The following is a 24,715-nucleotide window of genomic DNA, read 5'->3' as shown; positions in this document are numbered from 1 at the left end:
GCTTTTTCAATAGTCAAGCTTTCTTTGGGTCTTATTGCAAAGGTGCACACAGGAGTTAAGGCACGTTGAGCGTTGAGAACATCAAGGGGGTCAAAAAAGTTGGGGTGGGGGGGGAGTGGGAGTTAAACCCAAAAAAGAGGCGTTGCTGGCGGTTCATTTATTAAATTTTTTTTACATTTTTGCAAAAAGTGGGGCGCTAAACCCCCCCCCCCTGTTCCATGGTGTCTGGAGTTGCAGAGTTCAAAGATTCTAATATTAGGGGTCTTTGACTTGAGACTTGAGGTCTTTCAATGTTTGATTGGTTGGAAAAGACTCGAGGTCTTTCAGTTAGTACGTACGCAACTTTTTGATATTTTCACGCCCTCCCCCCCCTTCCCGTACTACCTTGTTTATTTATTTATTCGTTTATTCATTCATTCATTTATTATTATTGTTATATGATGCAAGAGGCTGACGCTGTGAAAGACACTGAGTCCCTTACTGGTATAAGCGATAAAGGGAAGGCTTCTTTTGAATGAAAGCAAGATTTTTGCAATTTCATGAATACCCCAGCGCTGGTGATGTTTTATCACAGTTCTGCCAGGTGCTAGGCCCAAATCAAATCGGAAAGTCGCGTGGAATAATTCAAAAATCCACACAGTTGACTTAACAAGATGCGGACCTGCTGCATTGTAATTCGTTGCATTTGGGAACCTGTGACCCAGTTAAAGGACCGTCAGGGCAAATCTCGTATGTTGTAAAGTGAGGTTGAGTCATAATGGTACTGTGCAGCGGCGTGCGCAGCGAATTAGAGCGCAGCATGTTAGCTATAAAATCAGATAGGGAGATTGTAACATGCGGTGATGGAATAGTGATTTCTGGTTGTGAATAAATATTAAAGTTTTTGTTGATATAAAAAGATGTTGGCTCTTTGAATTCTGCATAGCTCGGTCCACGGTTTAAAGTTTAAGACATCGTATTTAAAACCTTGAAGTATTAAAGTTATTTGATCTCGATACTCGTAAAGCTTCTTCTGAAACGTTATACATAGGGCTGCCTATCATTATATTCTGTTTTTAGCAAGAAGACTGGGCACGTTTGACGTCATAACGACTCGAACTATATTTCGAAAATTATTTTGAAAAAACATATGGGTTTCGCGAAAATTCCATTACTCCGTTTATGGGTATCTAGTCGACGTTAAATTTTTAAATAAATATTTCTGCGAAAATACAAGCATACGCTAAGACTAAATATTTTGTAGTAGGTTTTTGTTCGTGAACTTTACGAGAAAAACGTTTTCAAACAATCCGTCTTTAAACTTATAGAGAATAGTCACCAACCCTGCTTTAGACACATTATAGTTGCCAAAATTTGAATGCCCTGGAGCTTTTTGAATTTTCAAGCTGAATTTCTCAGAAAAATCCCTTCAAATAAGCATAACAGCTTTGTTCTTGATTCTAAAATTTATATGAAGGTTTCCTCCGAAAGATACTGTCCAGATAGGACGACCTTTAATTTTTTCTAAATGTGCGAAACCAGTTTACTGTGTCACAAATTGACTGAGATATGGTCACATGAACACTGCCTTTTCACCCATCAAATAGCTGTAATTTGGTTTCTGCCCATTCCTTTATGATACAAGCCAAAATTCTAAAAATAGAGTTTTTCTGAGGTCACACTCAAGTCTCTAGATCTCCATGTGATGATTTCATGAATGGCATAGTTGTCCATGCTACAAAACAAACAAAATTCACGGTCTCTAAACTCATTCAGTCGCTCAACAGGGTATTCAAGTAGTTTGAGTAATTGGAAAAAGCACCGCAGCAGGTCGAATTCATCTTATAGTTGTCGGCTTTTCTGTTCTATTCTTGTTTGTAAAGCGGCAGGGGAATGGTAAGGTGTGACGTCATAATGTTTTGGTATTTGTAGTAACAGTTTGTTGGAGTTTTGGTCACGAGCGCCCGAGGCATGTATTTGTAGGTGGTTCTTGAAGCATCAGTTTTACGATCATAGTTACCATCCTTATGGTAATGATCGCCGTTTTCAACGATCGTTATCATGAATCATCTTTATCACAATGATGATGATAATCAAAGACTTTATGATCACCATAGACCATCGTCAATCACCATAAATCATTCAATCATTATAATCATCAATCATCACTGTAATTAATATAGATATCTTTTTGTAGTTAAGCAAAATCATTGATGACCATAATCAATCATCAGCCATCACCAATCATTATGATCACTATCAATCACTGTAATCACCAATCATCTCTGTAGCTAGTAGAAATCTCTTATCATAATCAATCATAATAATTGATCACCATAATCAATCACAACCAATCACCATGATCACTTTCAATCATTGTAATCATCAATCAGCATGGTAGTAAGTAGTGATCGCCCATCATAATCACCATGATCAACCATATTCAACCTTCATCATCTATCATTTTCAGCATGTTCCAACTAAGATGGTTAGGTCCTCCTTTTCGCCATGTTTCGTTTCTCTTTCGTTCCTTCCCTTTCTTCTCATTTTCAAGAACAAAAAAACACTTTTCTAAAAGGCAAGCAATGTGGGCGAAGTTAAACAGAATCAAAGGCCTTTTATCACAGTGATCTAAAAAGATAATAAGTTCTATTCAATTTGAGTTGGCATTGAGCTGTATCCAAGGACATAACTGCATGGACAAAAGAAGATTCTATCGTGACTGGTCGCTATTAATAGACGAGTTTGTTACCCATTTCTATATCCATTAATTCTCTTTAATGAAAGGAAAATTACAAGTTAGTTCGTAACGTTCATTTAAAAATCGCGAACTCCTATAAAATCGAGCATACCCACCAGCCGTGATCCGCAGCAGTTGTAAAATTGTTACGGTTTCATACCAGGTCAAAAGCACCCGCATTGTTTTCGAATGCGGGTACCCTCCTTGCAAGGTCTTTGAGTGAGCCGTATCAATGAACACAAATCTTCTTACTACACACATTCACGTGGGTGATTCTCTACGATCAGCGGTGCACGAGGAAGTTGTATCAATATGACTGTGTAATGGCTTCGTTTTTTTGGTTTCTTGGAATTTGATCTAAAGATGAAGAAACTTCGTGGATTTTTGAAATCGCCCAAGTTTAGTCCGGTAAATTTTCATCATATTTTTTAATATATAATGGAAAAATTCATTTGCTAGGAATGATAAAATTTGAGAACGAATTCGAGATTGAAGTCTAATTTTTTGTTTCTTTTATCAAAACATTGTTTAATTCTATCGAAAATTCCTTAGGAAGTTCGTAAAATTCTCAAGCTGCATTTTACTTCTAGAAATTGGAGAAGATGCATTAGAGAAATAGATATGTTGTTTTTGAACATGTGTACATGTTTTTGAAGAAACCTTTCTGTGCGATTTATGTTCTTAAACCTCGCCCCCATTACTTTCTTGAGGTCTCTGAAGCCCTGGTACCCCCAAAGGGGCTAATTACTGCGGCATGAGGGCTAAAATTTGATATAATACAAGAGAGTTTTCATATCAAAGACCTGCTTTGCTCGGTCTAGATTCTGATAGACGCAGTTCATGACCAGGCGGGGTCTCGTTCTCTAATTAGGGGATTTTCTGGCATTAAGAACAGCCACCTCGGTCTTGCAGCTCTAAAAGTACAACTAAAACCTGCGATTCTGCTATCGGGCAGCATTTTCTGGAAAACCCAGATTGTGCAAAAAACAAAATACTTCCATAATACCAACCCTGGTTAGGTACATGTTACTGCTTAACATAACCAATGCGAGCCTTCAAGCTATCATAAATTGTTCCTGTTTGAAATTAGTATGTTAAAAAATTTATGCCGTTCCCAACCCTTTAGTGTTCGAAATGAGATGTGCAAAAAACTGAGAGGAAAAAAGCCCGTCATATTCGTTGTAGATCGTTGTTTGGAAATCTTTGAAATATTTTTGTATTTTTAAGAGTCGATCATTTACGTCAGCTGTTGCCGGTTGCTTGATTATTCCGGTAATTAAATTTGGCCTGTGAATTATACGGCATGAGAAAATAATTGCAGTTCAAGTTACTAAACGTGAGAACGTGATTGACTCCAGGATCTCATCACGCGTGTAAATCGCGGAATATTGTATCTGGAATAGCAAATGAAGGCTTCGGATCGAAGGACTGCGGTTCTCAGAACTGCGGATTGAAGGTGTATTAATTTTGTTTTGTTCAGATGATGTTGAAATAAACATTTGCTTTTTGGCTTTCGTCCAGAGTATGGAATACTTAAACTAGAAAAAGCCGAGCTTTGTTGGTACATTTGGATGGAAGAATAATTTTTTCTATTTTCCGAATTTTCCGAATCTTCTGCTTTTATGCTTTTTCAGATATTCAGAAAATCGCCGTTTCGATGTTATTTGAATGTTATGTTTTTGGGCCATTTCAACCCAAAAAGTCCGATTTGAACTTCACACTATATGACAGCCTTTTGAAGATATGACAGCCTGTTCGTGAATCATTATTCCTTCAGCATTTTTATGCACAAAATATGCTTCGACGGTATTCTTGTGTATTTATTCATATAAAAGGCATGACCAAACCCAAAAATTCCTTCTATAATCAAACTCTTTGTTCCGCTAGTCTGTATTCCGGCTTTTACACCGTGTTGTTCCGCAAGTATATCTATTGCTCCATTTATATTCACATACCCGCTATGTTATTTAGATGTCCCTATTCACCTTTGATTACCTTCAATTTATCAATATTCACACAAAATCGAATAGATTCAAGGTTATTTTCCACAAGCTAATAAATATTTAATTGGTAGACATTTCTTTCGAGTACACCCAATTGATTCAGCAAGCTCCGCTCTTTTTCACACAGAATATTGAAACTCGTGTTTTCAGCATAGCGAAGTCTCTAAACGTGGGCCTAAGTTGTATTAATCGTGTATTTTGTCGCAAGCTGCATGGCGCTAAAGCACGGAATGCTTTTATCGTTTGTTACTGGATGTTGGTTAATCAATTAATCGCCTGCAAAGATGTTTGTGTAAACTTTTAATCGCAAGAATGTTGTGGAATCGTTTTGGGCGCCATAACCGTCGCAGGCGCTCCAGTCCTACAGATGAAAATGTTAATGTCAAAGACACATGCAATAACAAGGTATATTGAATTGTATTAACCACAGCTTGTGTTGTTTATTCGTTTGTTTTGAGTTTGTCAGAAAAAGTTTTTTAACTATCTGTCATAGTCTTTTCAAGCTATTGTCAAGAAGTTGTAAACATAAGTACTATTTAAATCGCTAGGATGGTTGATAGGAGACATTAGAATCACGTACTTAAAGATGGCAGTAGCCGAGGGGCAACTCACTGTTGCAAGTAGCCTACGAGATTTCCATGAATACAAAAAGATTTCCAGGGATTTTTGAATTAAGGATTTCCATCAAAATGCACGAGATTTTCATGGAGTGATTTGTCCCTTGTCAGGAACTGCGTAACTTAACAGAGAGCGACAAGAGAGGGGAGGGGTGGCTGGGTGTCTAGAACTGATCCAGTACCCTAAGGCTCATGGGAAAACATTCTGTGGTTATTCAAATGTAATTCATGGGGATCATTTGAAGCCGAGACAATTTCTTTTCTGTTTTGTACACTGAGTCCCTTACTGGTATAAGCGATACAGGGATCGCTTCTTTCGCATGTACAGTATTTATTATACAAGGAAAAAACTATTTAAGAACATCGAAGTTCGATTTAACAAACTCAAAGTCAACGTAAAAGTATGCCCAGTCTCAGACGAAAAATTAGAAGAAAAACAATGTGTTTTAAGCTCTTCTTTGATCTTATTTATTACTACTTGCGTCGAAGAAAGTTATCTGCTTCCTATTTAAAAATGAGTTGATGTAAGGAGCTCTTCGCAAAATCATTGCCTGTTCAGATTTCGTTTGTGTTCTCATATGGCCATCGTTTTCTTTGGACTTTCAAAGGAATTCGAGTTTCAGGGTTCAACAATGAAAGGTGCAGAGAGTAATGATTTTGCATCCATTACAAATTGGTGAATAATGTAACGTCCAGGACGAACAAAGTTGCACTGCATTTTCTTGTTTTCTTCTTTGATTTTTTGTGTACGAAGAATTGATTACATTATGTTTATATAATTTTTCCTGTTCATTTAGAAGACAGGAGTTACGGTGTTTTTATTTAGTTCATCCTTTTTTGTGTATTTAATTGTAATTAATGCACAATTCCACAACACATATATTCAACCAACACTTCTCTGTGCAATCCAACGGAACGTTCTCTTTTTTATCAATAACTCCGTGGGGTATGAAGGCCTGGTAAAGACCGAAAGGTAAGCTGAAGTGATCACCCCAGATACAGATCGAAAGTGGCAGAAAAATAGTGCGCTGATTGGCTCCTTGCTTTTGACCAATCATCAATCGCTAATCCCTTACGTAGCCAAAGAGTTTCTGTTTGTAGAACATCTTGTATTGACCTCGCTTTGTTTCTTTCCTTAGTTACACTTAGCTGTACTGACGCAGTTAAAGAATGAGATATTCGAAAGCAATACGAGGCTCAATCACGTGACCGCCGAAAGAGATGGCCTTAAGAGCAAATTGAATCAGCTTTCGGCCGAGAAGCAAAGAATGCAGAAGGAATATCAAGAGCGCCTCCAATCTCAGGTATGTGCAGTACCTCGTTTCTTTTTGCTTTAAACCGTTGCACATATCCAACTACTGCCCTGCTAAATACTTGACACAGATGACACCGAAAACCAAACAATCTTATCAACGTTGTTATTCTGAAAACTGGGTTTTTCTAATCCTGTCAGTGTAAACTTTAGGCGATAGGTTGGCCTGTCTCTATCGTAGGTAGACTCATAGTCATCGGTCCCTCCCTTTTTCTCTAAAGGATTCACATGATCTCAAAATGCCGTACGCGGGAAGTTTAAACCAGATGTCCATAATCTGAAACTAGTTTTTGATATAATCGCACGGTGCGCTTATTCGAGAAAATATGGTAGAAGATGCAAATTACCATCGATTTTTCGCGAATTGACTTCAAAATACCACAAAACGCTTTTCACGTCATCTAGCTATTGCACATAGGCAAATATTAGCCAATCACAAACGTTTGTCGTAAGACTCAAAACTCCTATTTTCAGTTTGTTTATTAATTGTCCAACTCCATGATGAATCGTCAAATTTTTGTTTTATTAATCTTCTTCACTCCCTTGTAGAAAAACAATTTTGACGCCACTATCAAAATGTCATTGCATCATGATAACATTGCCATAGTGACGTTATTGTTTCTATGGAAACAATGCCGTGTCTTGTAGAATCAACTTTGTTCATCAAAATAGCAAATGTTTTTAACATACCGCTAATCTATATGATAATTCTCAGCAAATAACACACGTTTTAAACAACTGTTTTATTGAAATATATAAGGCTAATGTGACGCCATCTTGATAGATTCCTAATCTTTGCTTTCCATGATTACTTTTAGCCTCAATTCTTTCGTGTTTCATGCTTGTGTTTTCTTACTAGACTACAACTATCCTTTTTTGAATTTCAAACATATCCAAGTCTAAGTTTATGATAGTTATTGGTTTTTTGATGTCATATTAATATGATGTCATCAAGAAGACAAAAAATGTGTAACTCGAACAGTTATGAATCTCCGTCTTTCGTTTATCACATTTTCACAGCTTTTTTTTATCAAAACACATTCGCAAAGAAGGGACAAATTTCTTTTAATTTCTGCCAAATCATTGAACGAATTTTTTTCAAAACCTTGAAAAAATTATCGAATAAAGATATAGCTTGGGATTAATACTATTAGTTTGTCATCAATGATCGTCCTAGCATAAATAAGTTTTGTATTCAGGTCTTGTTCTCGAATTAGTGCTGTGTACTTTTAATCTCTCACCGTGTTCTCCTTTGATAATATCAAGAATAATGTATTGCTTATCATATGTTTGGCCTTGGGTAACATCACAAAGGTTTCTTCATTTCGCGTTTTGTACATGAGGGATAAAGGGTGATATCGGCTGGTGTCGAAGTAGTCTCCTCTGACCTCTGACCTTTTTTCTAGGGGTCATCGCAGTTCATATGTTTTTAAAAAGAAAACACTTGCATCTTGCAAGATTCAATGCTTTTGTTTTGAATTGATTCGAGGCCATGTGATGTAACTATTGTATCTAACCTCGTTTGCAGATGATGAGAGTTACAGAGCTTCAAAGTGTGATTGCTGAGTTGACTAGAAAACTGAACGAGGCTACTGGAAACCGGATTATAGAAGAAGACGAAGAGATAGAGGAGTCTCAATGTTCATCTGATCTCGAGGCTGAAGAAGGTACGTCATATAATTGTCATCAAATATTTGTTTGGCATTAGACACATAGCTGAGGAGAAAGTTCGAGACTTGTCTTACGCACTCGATATCTCTGATTAACTCATCTGATATCGAATTCAGTCTCTGACATATGTTTAAAATTGCAAGGCTTCACATAAAGTTTTGAGAAATTTCCTTCACCCCCTGCTCAATATTGCTATCTCCAATTTTAGAGAATATATCTCTCCTTTGAACAGAGGGTGTTGTGTGATCATATATGAATCTTGCTTAGACAATGATCTCAACCACTTAAGATATGCAATTATAGTTCTTGATGAACTCTGACCTGCATGACCTCAGATCATTACCTGAAGCCCTTTCATCTGAGAATTTGACCTACGTCCTTCATCCTACGTCTTTTAACCCCTACTTATTAAGCTTCTTATTTCAACAGATTTTCTTCTTTGTGGTTTATTTTAGTCATAATTCTGTTTTTTGATTTAGTCTTTTTGTCCAAAATGAAATTTTTAATCATTCTGGCGCTTGCATCTTATAATGCTTTAAACCTTTGACCTAACAAGTGACCTTTGTCTCCCTTATAAACCTCTTGCTAATATTTAGCCTTATTGTATCATATATCCAATCTAATTAGGTCATCTGAAATCGAATTCAATCTCTGACTGTTTCATATCTTCTTACTTTAAGCCAATCGCATTAGCAATTTCTATGTTTTTATTAGTGATAGAATTAGGCCAGCATGGTCTTGTGTACATGTTAAATATTCAACTTCCATGAAGATTTCTTGATACAGCTTTGAGGAAACTTCAACAAAATCATCTCATCCAGCTGCACACAAACACACAACTAGTGATTGAACTTCTATCCTTTCTTGAATTCATTTCTCTCGTTCTGTTTTCAATATCTTTGATAAATTTTAGTTTGTTCCAAATTATCTGATTCAAAATTTACTAGCTTGCGTGCAGTTAACTCGGCTAACATTTAACAAGCAGTTGCTTTTATTTCTTCTTTGTAAATAAACTTCAACTTTCGACATCCCAACTTGTTCCCGTGGTCTTTAAAAAGATTTCAGCTAGTCTTTGAAGGGTAAAACGTCTGATCTTAATAAAAAGAACCAATATTGTGTTGTATCAAACAAAGCTATATCTCTTAGCTCTGTTCTTAATAAAAAGAGCCAATATTGTGTTTTATCAAGCAAAAGCTATATCCCCTAGGCTGAAGAAATGATAAAACCCTCTCCCCAGTACTTGCTTTGAAAAGTCCCTCTCTGCCATGATCATTAAAATATTCTACCTAGAATGTATTTTATTCTTTTAAAAGATCCGACAGGCTCTTCCATAACAATTCATTCAACGAACACTCCCGTCTTTTCAAATCTAAAGCGTTTATCATCTTGTTATTGCAAGACAATTTTCTACTTGAAGAAACCTTAAAGGCGGTGATTCTCATCTTAAACCGTCAGGAAAAGTTCATGTGAAACTGACCTCATAACGTTATAAATCTCAAATTGCGAAGGACTTTGTTGGAGCCCATGTCTGTGACGTAATTTTCAATAAACTAGGTTTCGTTACCCCGCAGTTATTTATGAATGCGAATGAGCTGTCTACTTCGCAGTGACTTTACACAATGCAGTTCTTTATATTCGATTTTGGAGATAAAATATAGGTTTTCAAAACACTCTGATCGATTCAATATGGCGGCGTCACTATCAGCTTCGAAGCCATTGTTCCATTATCTCAAACCTGTCAGTCAGGAGTTAACCAATCAAATCACGACCTCACTTGATTCCTTCCAATCATAAACCTATGCCTCGTGTATCACCCATGTGATACAGGGTGACAGTTCTTCAAATGCCCATCAATGGCGTATTTTGCCTTGAAGCGAAAGAAACCTTGGCAAAGTTTCCATTGTTCTGTCTTTTGGTTCATTCAAATTGGATGTATTTTTGCTGCATAAATTGCTTGCTGGTTCAGGAACCCAGTCATCCTATCTCAAATTAATTTGTAATAAGCACCATTTGATTACCTTAGTTTTTTTTAATCGAGTTATCCTTTCAATAGGCCTATGTTTATCCTGTTAGGCCCATACACCACCCTCTATACCTTTAATCCTATCTCAATGGCTTTCGCGACACAATGCTAAATTGTTTTTCATCTGACTAGCCACTGTGCAGCCGGGGGTAGCATGTGCGCTCCTCCGCATTTCAAGAACGGTCTAAAAAAGACAGTAAGCTGGAATATTGGAAAATAACAAAAACAATGCAATTCATCGACCAGTGAATTTATCTTTGTGAAACGGAAAGATACTAATCACCCCAGCTAACATTTCGCCCCTTTGGTCTTTTCGAACGAGGTCCTAGTTCCAAAGATTCCAATTCAGGATCAAGCCAAAATGGCTTAAAAGGGCCTGAGCTCTAATAGTGATGTCATGCCTCGATTGGATAGCCTTATTATAAGCAATTTCACTTTAGGCCAAAGTGAAATTTCGCCTTTTCTGCACTCCTTGTCGTTATTCAACCTGTTACATCCTTGCTTCCACCATTTGAAGTTTTGTTCCAGAAATTTTTATTTGGGTCTCTACTTGGTCAGTTAATTTGTTTTTATTTTAATGTTATGATTGTTTCCCGCGGGATGTCCCGTTAGACTTCATTCTAAGTTCAGGATGGATTATGATGCCTCTAGACAGAACAACGCAACCCCCGTATTTGCATCTTACAGTGTTCAGTAGACACAACTCCCTTTTAAGCTTCATCATTCGCCTTTGAATCCATGAAAATAGCCACCATCAGGGGGCATTGATATCATGTGAAACGCGAAGCTGAAATTGATACCGATGGAGTTAACGTGGTCGAAAATATGCCTGTGCAAATTATTGTCAACGGAAAAAATGTCGTGTACATCGGGAGGAGAAATCGGGAAATGCTGAAAAGAATGTTCGCAGTACCCTATTCACCTTGGAGGTTGCGAAGGAGCTCGAATTGTAGCTATGGTTTGTTCCGATATGTTAGTTTTTAAACTTCGAAATTTTACTTTATTGGCGCCGTCAAGTTCCCAAAACTAACTTGCCAATTAGAAGTAGCGTTTCTCTCTCTCCCTTTCCCTGATGACTTCAGATCTGTTGAAGCTGGTGAACAACTTCAAATCTGTTGGTGAACGACCAGAATCGTGAAAAGCAAAAACTCATTATTCAACGGGCTATTTGATAACCGTGTTCCCAAAATATTGAGAGATTCATCGTCTAATTTTTTTTGTTATCGTAAGATATTATGGTCAGTATTGTATGATAACTTTATTTTTCATTTCAATACAGTCAAACTTTTCAAGTACAGTTGCATCTCTCTTGGTCCAAAGTTTATTTATCTTTTGTTCATTATGAGTATAGCTATTTCAATATTAGAGACAAAATTCATTGAAAAACAATGTTATCAAGAACAGTTGCTTCTTGATCCAAAGTTTTTTTACTTTTTGTTTGTTATAACAATAGCTATTGCGGTAATTAAGGTAGAATTTTCTGCTCCGAGCTAGTGTTGGCATTTTTTGTCTTCATTTTTGGCAAAAATAGATCATAGAATTGGTTTCTTCTTGTTGAAATTAGTCTGTACCAACTTCGTGTTGAAGAAAGTCTTGGACATTCTGTGCGCGAATCATCCCGTTATCAAATTCAGCTTTTTATGTTCTGTTACTGGGATTTGCTGCTGCAGTGAAAGCATTCTGCTGCCACTTAGTGACCGTTCGTTCATTATTTGTCATCTTTCATCTTTTTTGGTCGCCTTTCGTCGTTTTTTGTCGTCTTTCGTCGATTTAGTCACCTTTTATTATTTTTCTTCTTTTATCCGCCACTTTCATGGGCTAGGGTGGAATTGCTACAAGTCTATTTCTCTATTTCTCTATTTCTCTATTTATTTATTTATTTATTTATTTATTTATTCATTTATTTATTTATTCGCTCTCTTTACTTATTTATTAATCTGAAAAACAAAGAAAGAAAAAAAGAAAATAGAGAGGGAAGGAAAAATATTTATTTTCAGATTCTCTCATTCCCTCTCCTTCTTTCCTTAATTTGTTTTTCAGGTTATTAATAGAGAGAGAGGAGAGACTATTAGCAAGTCTAGGGCTTGGTTGCCTTGATTGCTTGCCAGGGCTTAACATGCATGTTTCCTTCATATTATTTGATGCATCATCTAATCAGATTTTATCTTGCAGTTTTCTTTTGTTTTTCCTCTGTTGCTCATCCTTTATCCTCTTTGATGAATCACGTAACATTACTTTCTTCTAACTAGCCCCACCTTTTCTTGCCTGTTGTCTTCGTAATGAATTGTGGGTATGGCTTATTTTTATCCCCCCAGACTTTCGTACAATAACCTTTAGTCTTGCCTGGTTTGTGAGACTACATGAAACCGAAAGTTTTATTATGTTTGAGTTTTGAGTTCAGTGTTTATTAGTTTGTGTCCAAATGAGCCTTGCTCGGAGAACTCTCAATTTTGACTTCCTCTGTAAAACTTTGTTTTGTTTTGCACGTGATGTTACAATTTCGAAGATGCCCATTCCCCAGATCTTTCGATCAGAGATTCTTGATTAACCATCTCTAAAAAGTATGAAAATCTTACCAAATACTCATGCTTCATGTTGAAGTCACTCAGCTCTAAGCTGGTTTAAATAAAACCATTTTGTTCCTACCGTGGTTATTCAAATTTCCGTGTTCCAAGTTTCGTGTCGCAATTCATAAATAATTTAGAAAATGACATTCAAGGAACACGCAGCGTGATATCGTGTGCAGTTCAATAAATACCATTACGTCTTGATTGGTGAATTATTCTGGAGTGAACATAGTTGGTTGTCCTATAGTGCATTGCAATGGTTTCATTGGATTTCGCAATGGTTTCAAAAGAGCATCTCAAAGGTTTCAAAGGGCATGTCTAAGGTTTCAAAGGACATCGCAATGGTTTCACGCGCAGCATAATGGTTTCAATCGGGAGACGCCTCTTGCAACATGTGCTATTTAGCGTGTGCATACGAATCGTGATATAGCCACCTGCATTGCAATGGTTTCATTTATTTGTTGAATATATTCATTTAGATTTTTTCTATTCAACATGCAAAGTTTTCACGAAGGTGACTAAAGTATTGCTGACAGAAAGCCAAAAGATTATTCTTGGATAAAATCTTGGATTTTTGTGACAAACTTTGTTCTGGAGAATTCCCAGATGTGTCTTGTTGATCTTTTGGTTTCATGAATTTTTCAAATTGCTGTGAGAAATACTTTGACGTATGGTGGAAACATTTTGCTGTTTTATTCTTGAGAATGTTTTTGCACTGGTTTTAATTCGCTTCTGAGTTTATCGTGCGTCAAGGAGTCGCAGAAAGGGATAAAATTTGATTAACGGTCGAAAGATTTTTAACAAAAGTAATATATCAAAAGTTCATGGATTTGAGAACATAATATTTCGATGTATTGACATTTTCACTGTCGAAATGTATCGAGTAATCGTTTAATTTTTCTCCATCGAATTTTCGATTTTTCGCGTGATCCAGTTCATGAATTGTTCGTGTTTTGGTACGTCGCCTGAAGAGAATCGTGTTAGTTTATTCTTAATCGACTATTCTTTTGTCGGTTTCATCAAAGCGATTATGAACATTTAATGTTGAATCTGATGGCAACTTTGTTTTGGCAATGAACAATAGGTATGGATCAGTTGAACGCGATCCTATTGAATTCGCAATTTTTTCAGAAGAATCATTTTATAAAGACAATTTAAATAATCAGCTTATGTCCTCAATCAAATGCTAAAAGCTGCAAGCTAGACAGGTATCTGGGCAAAGATATTTTGGAACGGTTGGAAAATCATTGCAGTTTGGAAGATTTGCCAGCAAAAGTTATCATTCGTTACCTGAAAGCTGAAAGGCAATTTTGTAAATCGTGGAAGTTGCGGAGCATTTCATTTGTGGAGTGATATATGAGTTGTTTTGCTGGCATTTCGTAAAGTCTGCATTTGCAAATAATAAACGAGTGCAGGTGATCATTTAGAGGATGTTGTACAATTAGGCCCGTTTTTAAAGTAAGTCTGTTCTTTTCAAGTTTGCAGTGTAAACATTTTTTTGACACCAGTTTACAACCGATGTTGAGAAATTTACTTCAAAATCAGAGCTGATGCAAGATTGATTGGTTTCTCTAAAGCACTTCCAATGTCTTTTGAATGATACCAGGAGATGCCTTGAACATACCATCAACTAACCGAGACTTCTTTGCCGAGATAATCTCCTTGCATCTTGAACCATTTTGCTTTTCCGCCACCAAATTCGCTCATCTCCAGGATCAGATGAAACTCCCTCGTTGACTAATCGCAGAAAATACCTTGAGTTTTTATGCAGCTATAAAAACAAAACAGATTTTGTTACTGGAATCTATCAACCAATATAGATTCTATTTAATTCGGCATCGCTATACTGTTACGTAAGATATAGCAACCTTTGTTGTATGACAATTTAGTTTGTAAACATTGGATTCAAATGGATTGTTGCCATTGATCTCCGGCTCGCATAAACATATGTTGCTATGTTATTACCACTAAATACAAACATACATTTAAGCACAAACTTTCTCATTGATAACCAAATTATTCATCCCTGTGAATATATATAATGCCTCTGGAACAAATTTGATTGGGCATACAGAACTTTGGATACTCAACACTGATATTTTATCTCACACTTACTCATTCAACCGTTCGTTCAATAGTTCCTGAGGTAATTATCTCAAAATTTCAACGAAAGAGTCAATGAAGATCAAACAAACATTTTAACTCCATAAAGGACCCAAACTTTATCTGAACTTGTCAATATTGCAATCAGACGTTACAGTGTTTTCAAAACTGTTTTGAGGTGCTGGCTTTGTGGCTTTTAGAATCCGCGGGAAGATCTTTTGTGTGAAAATTTGGCTTGGCTGCTAATTTTTGGTTGCTTGGGTGCCAACTTAAGTAAGTGTGAGAATATGTGAGAGAATCAGCAGGGTGCATTCTTATGAGGACATTCAAAACAGGAGTTTTAGCTCTGTTTGAAAGAAGCAACATATAAGAGGCACATATGAAGGATTCAGTTCGTCATCATCAACAGAAATTACCAATGGTTTCATTGAAACCCTAGCAATGCATTAGCTGTTGTGACGTAACCTGAGCACAGGGAAACAAGACCATATTTTTGGAGGTTAAATGCTTGAGAACCTGTAAAGTGCTTTGTTTGATCAAGCTTGTCACGATTTGGAAACTTCACTTGTATCATTTGGCGGGTGACTTAACACGAGTTCAGGACTGAAATGGTACAGTTTAAAGAATTCGGACATTTTAAAGAATTCGGACATCTCTGGATATCTGTGTGATCGCCCTTTTTGGAATTAATCGATTTTTTTAAGATCTTCTAAAGCTTCTGTTGCCGGACAGTTGACGTCACATGAACACAGGGAAACAACAGGGCTCATGCCTGGATTACCAGTATCGTACGATCTTTCTGTGTGGTTTGGTTGGTATAAACAAAGTTACGTTGCCCAACATTTTGTGTTTTAAATTTTTTGTGCGAAGATAAATTTCTGACAAATAGCTAGCTGTCTGGACTGTTGAACCTTGAGATTAGACCGAAATTGTCATGCACTTAAGACAGTATGATTATAACATACTTTTAACTTTGTTACTAAGCTATTTGCCAAATCCGTGGAACTAAAGCGCGTAATTTTGGTCGAAGACACAACCTCGAGTGTATTTTTGTCTGAGTCTTGCCAGTTTTGACGCAGGATTTTGAAGACCTAGCGATTTTTTGCCATCCGCCCACCGCAACATTGATTAAGTAAAAGAAATCCAATATGAAGGTTTTGATAAATTTTTTGATGCGAGAGCTGTGAGAAATCACCACCGACAGCGATTGATTTGCCTGTTTGAGTTGGTTTAACCACGCCTGAATCAGTTTTGCCGCCAGATGTATCTTTAGAAGTGAAGAGTTGACGCTGTCAATCCGTGTTGGATTAACCTTCATCTTTGTTCGAATCTGCTTGATTTTGTACGCATATGGGCCTCACAACTGTTAAGTATTCTTCATGAAATATCAAATCACCGAAAGTCAAAAATACAGGTGAAATTTGTCAAGTCTGCTTCAGTGTTTTCAAGTTTTAAAATCTGCTGCCTGTGACCACCCTTCATCGGATATCTACGCACCCTTGTCGAGGCAGATCATCAGAATCTAGATTGACTTGGATTTTATCTGAATCGAGATTTAAGCAATCCTGTGAATAGAAAATAATTGACAAGAAATCCGTGGTTATTATACTTATCAGATTGGTGATCAAAATCCTCTGCTGTTGTCCTTCAATCGGAATCTGGATGCTGGATTAAGATTTGTGAAGTTTGACATCTTAACCTGGATTTGTTACGAGACCCTATCCTCGAGTCATTACCAACTTCATAGATAATTTTTACATCATTTGAAATTTTGAGTTTGAAACACAATCTGGATTCAAGGATAACGTTTTTCAGATAATACTGAATTTCCAGGATCAGTATAGCAAACGTTTGTTTTTGAGACTGCTCGTGTATTTAACATTGGATTTCCAAGATTGAATTAATCCTGTTAGAGATTAGCTCGGTTGCTCATTTTCGAGCCACAAACTCTAAAAATCAGTATAGATGATTTGTTTCGATTTCAAGCCTTTTTCGAAGATTTTAACGCAGCTACCATTCAAGATTTTGTAGGATTCCCTGATCTTATATCACAGATAACAAGATTGTAAGTACAGCTTCGTTTGGATTCAGGGATCCGCTTTCTGCCTGAAATCGGGGTGCGTCAGTCACGCGCCGTGCATTTTGCTGACACTGATCTCAAAATATCAGTGTCATTGAGGTTAGGACGTTTAAGATTAATTTCCATTGAATGAAAAGCCCTCCTTGACAGTTACAATTGCGAATGCAAGATTTCTCAATCACAATTGCGTGGACGAAATATCTCATTTATCAAACAATTGTGGTTTGACAGCGAAGCTGAAAAGAATTTCGAGAAAAATGACTTCAAATTTCATTCGAATGTGCCATATGCTCTGTACCTGGTTGTGAATCTTGCCATGAGTAGGAAATGAATTTGGAAGAGAATTTATAAATTCTTAGGACGTTGTATTGCTGTTTTGAAAGTTGTTATGTTTTGTTCCTGATTGGTTGAAGGGGATTTTGAAATCCGTTGGAGAAGCAAACCTGTTACGTAAATCACAGGAGGAGTCGATAAGGTTTGATCAAACATGCTCGATGATAGCAGCTGTGAATACGGTAAAAGGCTATTTAACTTTTAACAGTTCATAAACATGAATTTTCAGGCCAGTATGCAGTCTGCAGTGAGTTGATTTATCTGGAAGTGATTCATTTAATCCCGTCAGCATTTGATGAATACGAGTCGAATTGCGTGAGCATTTAATGAATACGAGGCAAAGGCGACAGGTGGCATAGATCTGGAGTATGACGTCAGTGAGATTAGAAGCTCAATCTACACAACACTGGACTGGTCGATGGCAAAGATCCAAACAGCAAGATCATTTCGCTTGGATGGATTCGACGGACGAAAATAAGAAAGTTTTATTACTGATGATCTGAAGTTAGTGTTCGAAACTGTGGAATTGTCGAAACTAAACTGGCCAATCCATCGCGAAACTTGGTACTTGCGGAACAAGATTGCCGAACTATTTTACGGGACGATATATCGCGGGACAAAAAGTTCTTGTTATTGTTTTATAGTTAAAGACTCCAATTTGAAAACAATTAAAACAGAAATCTCAATTCCAGTGTGAAAGTTTATCTTGGCGAAACAAGATATTGTGCCAAAAAAATTTGAAGAATTCTATGCCTTTTGTACTTATAGCCTCGAATTATAGATTTTCGAAACAAGATTGTCGAATCCTGTCGAATTTGAGCTTAGCGAAACCTAGCTGTTGAATCCTGTGCTCGGTCAATCGCCGTAAAATCGAAAGATGAAGACTATCGTAAGAAGGAGAAATTGCGAAAAGTCGTAATTTAAAGCGTGAAATTCGTTTGGAAATTTCCGTTGGCAGAATTTTGGCTTTCGAACACGCGTTGGTTGTCCTACCGTGAAATGGAAGTACGAAGTGTTAAGTTCGGTTCGAGTGGCACAAATGAGTGGAAGTTGATCGTTTGCAATGTTATGAAATTAAGAGCGTATGGAAGATACAAATCGGAAGAAGATAAAAGCAGAATGGATTTTTGTAAGTCAACTGTTTCTCATCAAAGTGTGCCAAGATTTTTGTCCTTTTCTTTTGCACCCCAAACCCCCCCCCTCATTTCTGTTTCGCCAGTGCCTATCTATCTTGAATTATCCTCATCCAACTGTGCCATGATTTTTTACGGACCCCACTCCCCTTCACAGCTCTCCCTGCACCCTTTTCTTGGTTTCTGTTTCGCCAACACTTGAATTGTTTTATCAAAGTGTGTCACGACTTTGTATCCATAACTTTTAAACCCAACTCCCCTTCAAGTTCTCCCTGTGTCATTTTTTGTAAATTTTTCGCGAATAGCCACCTATCCTGACTGACTTTCTCGCCAAACTTTCCCAAGACTTTTTGTCCTTAATTTTTACACCCAAGCTCCTTTTCCCCACTGGCAATCCTCCTCTTCCTTTCTCTCATTTATGCCTAATTCTTATCGTGCTCTCTTTTCTCATCGTCTCCAGGAAAAGGTTTTTCATTCATATAAATTAGGTCTTAGTCAATTAAACCACCCATTTAAACAGTTGCAAAAATCAAAGGGTGATGGGGAGGGGGGCAACGGGCACCCAATACAACTTGGTGTATTGAAGTTCTCTTAATTTTCTCCCCAAAGTCGGATAATTTCTAAATACAAAAACGACACCACAAACAAGCGACTCAGAAAATTCACTGCAACTAAGATGTCAAATGTTTACCATTGCATTTAAATCCTTTCCTCTCTCAATCAAAATTTGCTTGATATGAGAACATATAAAATTGCTTAGCGAAAAGGCTCTTTCATATTTGTTTGCGCACGCGCATTAGAATTAAGCACTATTGCGCATGCTTAAACATGCAAGTTCTCTCAGCAGTCCTTTTGTCATAAGACATCAAATCGTTCTTCTCTGCAACAGAACCAACGACTCGCACACGAACTCTTCTGCCCAACTTGAATACCTAATGAAATAACGTCACCAAAGAATCGATTCTCTTAAATCATGTTAAGAGCTGTGGGCTACTTTCCTTTTGAAATCTAATGTTATTTTGGCTACCTCGACTCCAAACTGATCGTTTTTTTATCTCGAATCGTTGTTTTTCTAACTAGATCATATTATTTTCTCGTTAAAAATCAATTACTTTTGAAAGTTATAAGTTACTTTTAATCCACTTTTTTTTCCAATGAAATTCATTCACTTCTTGGTCTTTGCTTGAAACCACTCTATCAACTTTCGTGCCCAATTGCATTTTCACGAGATTTCAATTCATGCTTGATTGACGTTATTAGCAAATGTAGCCAATCAGAGACAACGTTGGATCGACCCCATTGTTCATATTAACCAATCACTATGGGAAAGACTCATTTTTTTCATTAAATGTTCAATCTCGCAGTTTTTGTCGTTATAATTTTTATTTTTTATAATTTGTCTTCTTATAACTCAACTCTTAACCTTCTACAGCATTTATTTTTGACATAATTTTTTTTCCCTATTCAATCTTTGATCTGCTTGTGTTTTTCAAAACTCGTTGATATTATTTCAAACACTTTCAAATTGTAGCTTTTTTCTGCACCTAAACGGACATAAAAACAAAAGATTCATTGGAAAGATTTCGTTTTATGGCTTTCAAAAACAGCTTGTCAAGTTTGTTAGAAACCTGTTGAATCTTGAAGCCTGTAAGAGAGCCGTGACAAGATTTTTCAGTAACATTTAAAAGCTCTCTTTGTGCTTCTCATGAAGACGTTTTTATAAGCTTCGCTATCGCAGATCATTCGTTCTTAATTCCTCTTTCAATTTCAAACCTGGAAATCGCTATTATCCAAAATTAATACTTTAGAATTTTGGATCACTTGCAATTGAAATTCTCCTCTGTATCATGCAGCATAGATATGACAATCTTGAAATAATCTTCTTTTTTTGATAACTTCGCCATCAACTGGCAATCTTGTTTCCGTGTCCGCTTTGCGCGTGGCTTCTATCTTTAAAATTACGATTTTGCCGAAAGGCTTGCATTCATCTTGTCATTTAGTGACGTAAATTGTATCGAACAACTGGTGGGTTTATTGTTATCAACCAACATTTGTTTTCGATCGTGATTTTTAATCTTGTTCTCAGCAATAACCTTGTGAGTCATTTTCAATGTCTTAGTCATGTTTCATGATAGCTACGAAGATCAACATCACAATCATATTTGTAATCATCAATCAATCGATCACTTTAATCAATCGATCACTTTAATCAATCGATCACTTTAATCAATCGATCACTTTAATCAATCGATCACTTTAATCAATCGATCACTTTAATCAATCGATCAGTCAACCAATCAGTCAATCAGTCATACAACCAATCACTTTACTCAATCAATTTACCAATCAATCATCAGCAATCATCTTTAATCATCAACATCGTAATCATCAATAAACGTAATCATCAATCAACTGCTACAACCAATCACTACAACCAATCAACTAATCAGTCAATCAATATATCAATCACTACAATCAACAAATCATTAATCACAGTAGTAATAATCGATACAATTGTCATTAGTCATCATCAGCATCATCACCCTTTCAACAACATCCTTACAAATATTAAATCATCATGCTTATTATCACATTCATCATCAACCAATCATCACGATCACTAATGATTGATCACTCATCAATGAATATTGTCAGTTATTTTTTAAAAAACATCGCATTGATTACAATTTCTGTTTTTTTCAGGTTTCTCAAACCGTTCCGAAGGTGAGTTGAAATTTCCTTTTATTCCGTGCAAATTCATATCACTAGTTTCTGGGCAACTGTATAACAGCAACGGATTTCACATTCGCTGCCTTTGTCATCTCCATTTAACCAACAAAGCCGAAAAAAACTTTTTTTCAAAAAACATAAATAGATCTGTACAAGGGAAAGACTCTTGGTCGTTAACCTCCGTTACTTCTCATTCTTTTGTTCATAAACCTTTTTTCGTGTACTTTATAACAAAGTTATCTTTCCCAGTCAATGTGCGTTGTTACTGTATGCTCTAGCAATAAGCACACCAAATGCCTGATGTATCGCGAAGTAGCAACTTAAAGACTCATTGCTAACAATGGGCCTTTGCGAGCGTGGCGACGGTCCAAACAATGGCAGTAAACTTCTATGGATTAACAAAAATTGATTTCAGACTGTCTAAAAATGCATTATGGGATGCTTGCGTAGCGCAATGGCTCATTGTTAGCAATGAGTCTTTAAAACCTTCCTGTTCTATACATCGAATTGCATTGACAGCTCTGCCTGTACGGCATTGAGCACTGTATGGCAGACCTATCTGTAAAACATAATATTCATTATCTTAGTATGAATATAATTAACATAAATTATAATTTTATGCAATATCTGCTTGTTTAATGATCGTGTGAAGTTAACCAACTTGGGTGAAAGATTTTCTTATAAATTTTTTTTTCTTTCCTGATAGGTTCCAATGCTTGTACAGAGTGCTCCTGCGGTGAGGCAGAATGCGAGCATCGCATAATCGACGCGGGGCCCAACCAAGTCAACTTCCTCGCAGCGACCAATGATATTGCTCAAGAGGAAGTGACGTCACCGGATGGTATTGATACGACGATTTCCGAGAACCGGGAAGATCAGTACGATGTTCTCAAACGCGTTATCGGGAATCTGGAGTCGATCACCGACAAGAAAAAGCCTGGTGAGGCTAAAAACGAGAAAGTAAGTAATATTATCTGAACCAACAAGAACCAGGGGGCAGGCTTCAATAAAAGGGCATTTTTAAGATAATTCCCAGCTTCTGCTAATTCCTTCGTAACTGTCATTTTATTTCGAACTTTTGCGTGCAACTTGAAAATGTGCTAACTGCTGACGTAAGAAGTGTCGTTATGAAGATTGCCCTATTGTCAGAATTTCGTATGAATCTCTTTTATCATTAAAAGAAGCTGATTTCAAGGGCACTTTATGAAAAAAGCACATTCGCCCCCTTTGCCCCTTTTATCAACACCGGTCAGAGAGGCATTGAGGTACCTCCCTCACCGGGTCTCTCTTTTCTGCGCCCCCCCCCCCCATTACGAGTAAACATTCAATTTTCTCATCTGACCTTTCCCGTGTACCCTGACCGTTTATTGCTCCTTCACAGGAGACAGACGTTGATGCTGTTGTCAACTTTGAAACTACGAAAGAGGAGCTTGCTCAAGAAATCCGTGCCACTGCGGAGGAACAAAGAATTGGTAAGTTATATTTATATTGTGTGGAAGTATGCAAAAAATTATATGTAATGAGGTCTGGTGACTTGCTATCGGAGAAACACCACGTCTATTTCCTGACCGCGTTTTGATAAAGAGATTAGATATCCAAATGAATGTGAAAATGTGAGGCTGATGACGTCATAATATCAGAGTAGTGCTTATTTCAACAAGGTTGAAAAGAATGGCTCGGCATATATGAGGGACCATGTTTTAATCGCATGAGACAGAACTGAGGTATACCCTTTCAGATGGCCTCGCCTATGATGACGTCATTGGGGTCTTACACATGCTCCCTCTTACCAACTAACCTCCATTCGTTCAAGTTACCACCCGGTTTAATCTTCAGTTTTGACTACACCCTACTCGCGAGGGCGGTAATTTTATCTGCATGTTACCCTACAACACCCACTCTCCATTCGTAAAGTTCAACCCCCATATTTCTAAACACTAGACATCAGCTTCTGTGTTCTTCTTGCTGTTCCAACTAAAAGTTAGATTAGATTGTCATGTAGGTTTGTTTGTACAGTTCCACTACAATTAAAACATTCATTCATTCCCGAGTCAGTAAAAAATTTGACCTCTTTGAGAATCTAAAGACCGTCATGATTTTCAGTTTCTTTTCATTTTCAAAATAAAGCTTGAAACATTGTTTTTGTTCATCTGATGTTTGTTTTTTCACAAGATTGAAAAATATTTCTTCATCCTATAAAAATTTGTTTTGTTTGCGTATTTCTCCATGATTGTTTTGTAATTGTTTTGTTCAATATTGTTTTGTAATTGTTTTGTTTGTTGACACAAGATCTTTGGTCTTAAAATGATTTGCAAGACTCGAGAAATCAGCCATTTAAAATAAAAAATTGTTTCAAATTTGGCACCTGTTAAAACCAAAAATGTTCTGGTCTGTGATTTCTTCGCTGATGAAAAACGAACGCACCGAGAAACTGAATTTTTATTTTCAATAGAAGTTACTGAGTTTTGTAAAAGAATCACCCCCACTTCTTTATGTGTCGCTGAACCTACATAGCAGGAGTACAACCCCATGTGAGCCAGTTAGCAGATTAAAGCCGATTTGACAAGATCTTATAAGCGCTAACTGCCCGAACCTCAGATGCTGGTGCGCAAAAACCATGACTCAAAGTGCCAGGCGCGCTACCACTATTATCTCTTCTAGTATATTATAGTTTAATTGGTCTGATTTTTAGGTGCACCCTTAGCGCTACCAACTTTGTATCTCGGGTGCGCCATTGCTTTGCTCTTGCACAGTGGGATGAGAGCTGGGGTTTCCTTTCGTTTAAAACATTAACCTCTCTGCTTTTTTGCCAATTCTGTCCCAAAAGCGACCCACTAGAGACTCTGTTTTCTTTTATTTGCCCACAAGAAACTTGCAAATATTGAATTCAGGTTTCTTCCAGTTTGTTTCTATTTTCCGTATTTTATCTGTTAAAATATATATCATGTTTCCCTTCTGTGTTTGATCTTCACACACCACTGATCGTGTAGTCTGGTGGCAAACATAAAACACGGAACAGTGAAACCTGAAATTATATATTGTGACATCTGGGATCTTTTCTCCTTTGGTATTTCGTTCAGTTCGTTTTACTGAAGCTTGAGTTTTCAAATACGACATTGTCATTCTTCTGCCACCATTGTCAACACATTACTAAAGAGGCTTATGACTGAACACGTAATCTCCGTTGTAACCCCTTGTAACCACTTGTTACTATAACGATTGATCTGGGCTAAATATACAACTTAAACCTCTCTTAACTTTGAAGGTATGACACGGACTAACATACGGATGAATCAACAGCAAATTTCGTTTGTTCTTAAAAAACTAATATGCCACAGTCACGGTGCTAATTCAAAACAGTTCCTGTCTCGGGCGGTTTTTCTTGCCTCTCGTTTTTTATTCGAATGCTGGTTATATGGAACAA

At 36.9% G+C, this 24,715-nt stretch overlaps 1 protein-coding gene across 5 annotated transcripts in view; it reads left to right on the top strand.

The window, feature by feature from the left end:
• The window catches only part of LOC135690363 (colorectal mutant cancer protein), a 72,184-nt gene that overhangs the window by 30,488 nt on the left and 16,981 nt on the right, over positions 1-24,715 (top strand). For 3 of the 5 annotated variants that reach the window (XM_065207888.2, XM_065207889.2, XM_089115828.1), the window contains 5 exons: positions 6,479-6,643; positions 8,180-8,318; positions 21,265-21,285; positions 21,998-22,251; positions 22,673-22,763. In XM_065207888.2, the coding sequence (XP_065063960.2) occupies positions 6,479-6,643; positions 8,180-8,318; positions 21,265-21,285; positions 21,998-22,251; positions 22,673-22,763 (670 nt within the window). Of the gene's footprint in view, positions 1-1,992; positions 3,128-3,178; positions 5,128-6,478; positions 6,644-8,179; positions 8,319-21,264; positions 21,286-21,997; positions 22,252-22,672; positions 22,764-24,715 lie in introns of those variants that run through there. The other 2 variants (XM_089115887.1, XM_089115778.1) reach the window with 2 other exon arrangements.

Source organism: Rhopilema esculentum, chromosome 1, assembly GCF_057945365.1.
Source record: "Rhopilema esculentum isolate cy_ngs chromosome 1, ASM5794536v1, whole genome shotgun sequence".
NCBI classification, from domain to species: Eukaryota; Metazoa; Cnidaria; class Scyphozoa; order Rhizostomeae; family Rhizostomatidae; genus Rhopilema; species Rhopilema esculentum.
This window is presented reverse-complemented; position numbering and strand designations above follow the sequence as displayed.